At 51.8% G+C, this 7571-nt stretch overlaps 1 protein-coding gene across 1 annotated transcript in view; it reads right to left on the reverse strand.

Annotated features, from left to right (window-relative positions):
* Fmod (fibromodulin) overlaps positions 1-4633 on the reverse strand; it is an 11371-nt gene extending 6738 nt beyond the window's left edge. The window contains exons 1-2 of the mRNA XM_005375266.2: positions 4418-4633; positions 642-1633 (exon numbers count right to left, since the gene is read on the reverse strand). Of these exons, the coding sequence (XP_005375323.1) occupies positions 642-1626 (985 nt within the window). The 5' untranslated portion in view covers positions 1627-1633; positions 4418-4633. The remainder of the gene's footprint in view (positions 1-641; positions 1634-4417) is intronic.
* Between the last annotated feature and the right edge of the window lie 2938 nt (positions 4634-7571).

Genomic DNA, 7571 nt, shown 5'->3' on the forward strand with positions numbered 1-7571 from the left:
TTCTTCTTCTTTTTTTTTGGGGGGGTTTTTGGTTTTTCTCCGGTACCAGGAACTGAACTCACGACCTTGCACTTGCCAGGCAGGCGCTTTGCCACTGAGCTAAATCCCCAGCCCCTCTTCTTCTTCTTTTTTTTTTTTTTTTTTCAGTATTGAGGATTGTACCCGGGGCCTTGCACTGAGATATATCACCAGCCCTTTTTAAATTTAAATTTTAGTTCAAAAATTTATTTATTTATTGGTACTGGGGATGGAGGCCAGGGCCTTTTCACTGATCTCCAGCTCTTTTTCTCAACATTTTATTTTAAGCCAGGGTCTCATCAAACTGCTAAATTTGCCCATCAGGCTGGGCTCAAAGTTGCAATCCTCCTGCCTCAGCCTCCCAAGTGCTGGGATTTCAGGTGTGCACCACCACACCTGGCCCTTTTTTATTTTTAGATTTTGAGACAGGGGCTCACTAAGTTGCCCAGGCTGGTCTCCGACTTGTGATACTCCTGCCTCTGCGTCCTGTGTAGCTGGGATTACAGGTGTGTATCACCGCACCAGGCTGGTGGCTTTCCGTGCTCCCACCTTGCCTCCCCCTTTCTACTCTGCACGAAGACTCAGGAAGCACCCGCCAGCCCCGCCCCTCTGCCCAGTCTCACCATTAATCCTGTTGCCTTGTAGGTAGAGGTTCTCCAGGTTGGTGTTGACAGGGGGGATCTTCTGCAGCTGGTTGTAGGAGAGATCGAGCTCCAGGATGCTGCTGGCGTTGAAGCTGTTTGTGGCCAGGCCGCTGTTGGTGAGACTGTTGTGCGACAGCCGCACATATAGCAGCTTGGGTGAGCCCCGGAAATAGCTGTCGGGGACGGTGTAGACATTGTTGTGCTCCAGGTACAGCTGCTCGAGGGCCGAGGGCAGCCCGTCAGGCACTCTCCGGAGGTGGTTGTAACTCAGGTCCAGCAAAATTAGGGACCGGAGGCCACGCATGGAGCTGCCCACTTCCTGGATCTCGTTGTGGTGGAGGTACAAGGCTGTGAGGTTCTCTAGCCCTTCCAGAGCATTGTTGGGGACCCTGGAGATCTGGTTGTGGTCGAGATGGAGCTCTCGCAGGGAGCGAGGCAGGGGGCCGGGCATCCGAGTCAGGTTGTTGTGGTCCAGGTACAGCCTTTCCAGGTGCCTCAGCTTCGAGAACACCTTCCTGCCCACCTTGTCACTGGTGATCTGGTTGCCATGGAGAGCGATCCACAGCAGCCCCGTGGCATTGTCAAAGACGCTTTCCTGGATGGAGGTGATCTGGTTGTTCTGGAAGTAGACGTACTTCATGCGGGAGGGGACGAAGGGCAGGTACTTGAGGTTGCGGTTGTCACAGTACATGGCTGTGGGGAAGTTGGGGGGACAGTCGCATTCCTGGGGACAGTCACGGGGCTCTGGTGGGGGCAGGGAGCCATAGGCATAGGCTGGCCCTTCCTCCACCCCGTATGGGTAAGGCTCCGAGGGCTCGTACGGGTATGGGTAAGGGTCATAGGGATCGTAGTAGGTGGACTGCTGGCTGCGGAGGTACTGGAACCACCAGTGAGGGTCTTCGTCATACTGGGCCCAGGAGAGGGAGCAGAGCCCTGCCAGCAGCAGGACGGACAGCCACTGCATTCTGTCTCTGTGGGAAGGGAGAGGGCACAGAGCAGGTGGGCATGAATGAGACGGCAGGAGGGCAGGGAGCGGGGTAGGCAGAACACGGACTCTGCCGTGTGGGGCTCACTCCCTTCCCCGCTCTGTTTGCTTGGTCCTGCTAGACCCCAGCTCTCTGGGGTAACCTAAGCGCATTGCTCCAAGCAGAGTCACAGAACAATCTGGGAGATTAGAAGGAGCTTGAGTGGGAGGCGGTTGCATTTTTTGGAAGGGCTGTTGCACAAGCTGGGAAGCCCGCAATACTCCCTGTGCATGTGTGTGTGCATTCATGCATATGTGTACGTGTGTGTGCTGTATGCATGCAGCATGTAGATGTGTCCATGTGCTAGTGTGTGGAGGGGGTTAGTGGTGGAGGTGGGCTGCTCTCAGGCTTGACTTCTCACCCAGTTCGCACTCCCAGGGAAATAACATTTTCTAAGAGTCCAGGAAAATCCCTCTGGCTCTTGCTGTCTCTGTCTCTGGGAAACCTCCTGAAATGGCTTCAGACAGCAAAGGGGAAGTCTGAAGGACTTCTGGGAGATTTTGCGGTCTCTTGGGCAGGCTGAGGGCTCTGGTCCTAGTGTCTGGGGAGGGGGATGGTCCCTCTGCAGCCACCACAGGACTGGGCTACCTTCCAAAGAGCCACTGCTTGTAACAGCCGGCTAGGCGAGAAGACTGGATAGCAGCTTCTAGCTACAAATACCTCCTGGTCTCCATGGAATGGCTACAGATACTCCCTGGACCAGAAGCACTGGCACTGCGTGAACGCTTGTCTCCAGTGGACACTGAGGGTGTGGGGTTTTGGCTATTTCTCACCTCTGTCTTTTGTGGGGCCTGGGGAACAGTGGGTGCTCCTCCTGCTAGGCAGGAGCCAATAGAGGCCCAGAGAAGTGAACAAGGAATACCGAAAGTCGGAATAGAAGTGAGGATGGGGATAAGAGGGTCCCCAAGGGAACATGACTCAGGAGGGTGTTCTAGTGCCTCCTCTCTTGTACCAAGCTGCGTACTGCAAGAGTGACATCTAGCGTCCCAGGCTCTGTATCTACGGTGCGCACTGCTGGGAAGCCTGTTGCTTTTGGCCTTGCAATGCTAGTAAGATGAGAGCAGAGCAGCTGGGGGACAAAGTGAGACCTGGGGTTATCTGAGAAGGAGACTGAAGGTGTGGGAGATGAGGAACAAACGCGTAGCATATAAAATGCTGGTACCCTAAGCATAAGCATAAACATAACCCTAATCCTAACCAAAACCCTAACCCTGTCTAACCCTAACCCTAACCCTGTCTAACCCTAACCCTAACCCTGTCTAACCCTAACCCTAACCCTAACCCTAACCCTAACCCTAACCCTAACCCTAACCCTAACCCAGTTACCTAGAACCAGTCTATTGTCAAGCCCCTGTGGGCAGTGGGAATCTTCCATTGTGTCACCCTGGGACAGAAAAAGCTTTAAACCTTTCTTGGCCTGAAAGAGTGACACATACCTCTAAAATTTCTATGGGGTCTTGCTAGTATTGGCAACTAGGGATAAGAAAAAGGCAGGTGTATTACAGCAACTTTGAATCCAATGAGCTAATGAGAAGGTCCCTGATGGTGACGCTCCACCCAGTCACCTATGGCCACTATACCTTCCTCTCTGTCCCTGAAGACAGTTCCCTTAAGCCTGCTTCATCCTGTCGGCTCCTGGGCTGCTGAGAAGCGGGTACCCTATCCTTGGGCAGCCACAGGCCTATCCTTGGGCAGCCACAGGCCTCAGACAAAGAGCTACAGTGTTTCTGAGAGGCAAACCCAACTGCCCACTGCCTGGGCACGCTGGCTGGTCACTGGCTGTAGCCAGGAGGGAAGAAGGATGGAGCGGCCCACTGCCAAAAGCACATTTTTTCCATGCACAGCCCTGGGCTGCTGCAGGACCAAGGTGGTTGTCTGGAGGGCTGGCACAGTGAACCTCTGTCTCCATTTCTCCTTCTTCTAGACTGGGCACCTTGGCAGATGAGAGCCACCTTCCTCAGCAAGACCCAGCTTTCCAGGGGCTGCACATCCTGCCACTTTGGCCTCTCTTTAGAGCTATGGCTGCTGGGAGTTTGGAGGGTGGCGTGTGCCTGTCCTCATCCCGCTCTGTCTCATAGCCTTGCTGTTTCAGGCCTGGACTCTTCAGTTGTTTCCCAGCGCGCTGGAGACCACCATAGCCTGTGCATGATGCAAAGCTCCCAGACTGGCACTCAGGAGCCTCTGCTTCCACGCCATGTGTCCACTCGAGCAGAAGAACTCTTCCCCCTACCAGAGCCTAGGAGGTCCATCCAGACCCCTCCCTCCTGGGTGAGACCCCCTTGATGCACAGCTACCTGAACCCAGCCAAGGCTTAGCTCTTTGCTTTATTCTCTCCTTTCACTCCAGGAACACACACACACACACACACACACACACACACACACACACACACATACTGCACAAAACTTGCATACATACTCCCTCACAGCATTTACTACCACAACCCTTGAGAAAGACTTCAGGGACACTCATAGAGTACCCTCAAAGTGTCCCAAGAAGCTTCTTCATGCCTGGAAATTGGAGGGGACCCACACCCATTAAGAGGCTGTAGGAGAAAAGGACCGGCCAGGACAACTCCTCCCGGTCCCCTGGCCCTCTCCACCATCCTGGGGTCATGGTAAGAAGGAGGGGGATGACTTCTCCCTGCCTGCCCCTCTCCCTACACCTAGCCCTTTCCTTTCTTTTATGAATCACAAGGGACGAACCCCAAAGTAAAATGACTGAACTTACCTCAAGTTGAACCTTTCAGAGAATGACCACGTCCCCCTGTCTGGCCTCCTCGGGTAGGAGAATGTGTGAGAGAGACAGAGAGAGAGAGAGTGAGAGACAGAGAGGGAGAGAGAGTGTGCGCCTCGGTGCCAGGCCAAGGCCCGCCCCCAAATTCCTAATCAAATATAGTGCAGAGAAGGGACGAGACCAAGACGAGACTGAGACCGGGACTGGGCTTTTTCAGCTCCTCTGCGGGGGAGGAGCTCACACTCCTCACAAAATCCTTCCGTCTGCCTGACGCTATAAAAACCACCTTCTTTCCACTCACTTATCTTCCCTGAAGCTTTGGCAGCTCTGGGTCTTCCTGCTGAATGAGTTAGCGGAGCCCTCGAAGTTATTTGCAGTCTCTGAAGTGCCTGGAGTTCTCATTAAGCCCACAGAGGCAGATGCCAGCCAGGAAGGGCCAGGTTTGGGAAGAAACCTCTTAACCCGTTCAGCAACCCCAACCCCCACATACTTGCCCTTCTTGACTCGAGCACCGCCTGCGGGCAGGTGGTAGGTTCGTAGCTAAGAGAGTGTGAATAAGGGGATGGTGGGCTCAGGTTGGGTCCTACTCCTGACCAGTGAGGCCATTCTGGGCTGCAGCCCCCACCCTCGCCCCTTCATCCATTTCCCACCATGGGAACAAAAGACAAGGCAGGGAGTCTAACATTTGTCCATCACTTACTCTCTGCTAGCACCAAACACTTTCTCTCAACCCTTGCACTAATTTTACAGCGATGAATACTTGCCTGGTTGGGTTGTAGGGGGAACCGTAGGAGATGAGGCGGGTGGGGCACCTGCCTGACTGGCGCCCACTACAATAGAGACAGTGAGAGGCACAGTCCCTGAGGCAGGGGAAGATGGGGGTCAGAGGAACGGGCGAGGACTAGACTATGGAGGGACATTTATGGAAAGGATTTGGTTCTTATTCAAAATGTTTAAAAACAATGTTTTATGGAGATAAAGTGATACAATCTGATTTACATTTTAGAAGGCCCATGAGGAGGACTGCTGTGTGGAGGACAGGACCAAGGTGGAAGCAGATGCTGCAGCCCAGACTCCAGGAGAGACAGGGGCAGGTCTGCTAGCTCAGAGAGGAAAAGAGGCGATAGATTTTGGATGGGACTGAGAAGTCTCGCAGATCAGACACAGGGAATTAGCGAAAGTAAGGTGACTCCTAGAATTGTAATCTGAGCAACTGAGTGGGTTGTGGTGCCGTTTCCTGACATGGGAAGGGATAGGGAAGAACAGACTTGGGTGGGAACAAAATTGAAGTTCTTCTTTGGATGTGCTGTGCTGGAGATCCTGTGAGGCATTCCGGGGGGATGTGTACTGGTGGCTGGACAGTTTGGAACTGAGGCGCTAGGAGAAGACATTTGAGAGCCACTAAAATGTGGGTCAGGTAGACTCTCAGTAGCTTAGATGCTCTTTCTCAAGTAACTGTCTTATGTCAACATCTAAGGAAACACTCCTTAGGTTAGAAAATACCGATTGGGAAGCCCTGGGGTGATTTGAATGTGAAGAACGTAGAAGTATCAAGGCAGATGGGACTTTTTGGATTCTGCAGTGGGTTGGAGCTGGTGACTTAATGTGTAGCCAGAGGTGCTTGTCAAGGACCCACTCTTCTCAGGATTTAAGAAGAGTTTTAAAAGAGGAAAAAAACTGAATGAGCCCTTGCTGAACATGTGCTATAAACTTGGTGGCTTACTTAACTCATGTAAAGGTCATAGTAGTTATTCTCCGTTGGAAATGGGAGCTTGGTGATATAAAGTGACAATCCCGTGATGGTAAAATGGATTTGAACCTGCATGACTCAAAGCCCACTTTCCTGTAACTCTAGACTAGAAGATTGGAGGACAGCAGGAGGTAAGGATCAAGACGACACACAACTAATTGCAAATGGTGGCAGAGGAGCGGAAGGTGAAAGAGGGCTGGAATACAGGGGTTCTGTTCCTGACCCTATGCATGTTTAATTTCAGCTTAATGAAAGAAGAGCATCTCCTCTCTACCAAGCATGGTCCTACATGTTGACAACACAAAGCAGCTTCGATATAATGTCTGCTCATAATACAGCAGATGCATACATAGCAGGTGCTGATCTTAGAAGTAAAGCAGAATGGCTTCAATGTGAAAATGGCTAAGAATAAAGCACATTTTTTAACCCAGAGAGCAGTCAGTTTTCAATAGAGGACACTGGCCTTAAAAACCAGGCTTGCTTGACCCATCTTAGATGGGCTTAGATAGCCCAGGCAAATCCATTGAGTACAGATGTTCATTTTTTAAATTTCCAGTATGCTGACTAATAGTGCATTTACTGACAATGAAAGCCAGTAGAGTCTGGGGACCAAATTTTGACAGGGATTCATTCCAACCAATCCCTATCCAAACAGGCGGGGTTTCTGTGGGGTTTGTTGTCCATTTCTAAAGCAGTGAGGTTTGCATCTGGTCTTTCCTCATCCATGCCCTTTTCAAGGGTGGCTGGAAGGAAGGAAGACAAGAGGGGGTGACTGGGACTGGGGCAGGAGGTAGAGTTCCAGGGAAACATCCACTGTCAAGAAGTCCCTTTTCTGGCCTCTAAAAGGGGTTCTGGCCTCCATTTTCACTAATCCTGCTCTGTTTCCTGCGTTCCAGAGCCTAGAGCCTCAGAGTTTGGCTTCAACATGGGAAGCCAATCACAGGACGCTGATGTCCCCAGAGTGCTAAAGGGGACCACATGTGAAGGAGGTCCACTGGGGACACAAGTGCTTTCTGGGAGGTGTCAAGCCAGCATTGCCCAGTCACTAGGATGTAGGCAGCCTAGAGAAAGCAGTTGTGTCATTCATTTCTATAGCCCCATCTCCAGCTGGGCATAGAACGGCTGGTACCTAGGGGGCAATCAGCAAAGAGTTATGAAATGAATTGTATCTTTGGCTCCTACAGAGTCTTTCCACCTTCAAAATCAATCCTGGGTGGAGTAACCACCACCAACCAGGCCAGGAACATCCTCAGACCTTTAGGCCAATTAGATTTTCCAAGGGCTCAAGCCATAGTTATTTCCTTCCTATCCAGAAAAGTGCAGGTTAAACCATAACCATCAGGCACAGCTGATTGCCTCTGACATAAGACCCACCCTGCCTGGGAGGACCAAAGTGTC

This window comes from Chinchilla lanigera, unplaced genomic scaffold (assembly GCF_000276665.1).
Source record: "Chinchilla lanigera isolate Chin_1 unplaced genomic scaffold, ChiLan1.0 scaffold00005, whole genome shotgun sequence".
NCBI lineage: Eukaryota > Metazoa > Chordata > Mammalia > Rodentia > Chinchillidae > Chinchilla > Chinchilla lanigera.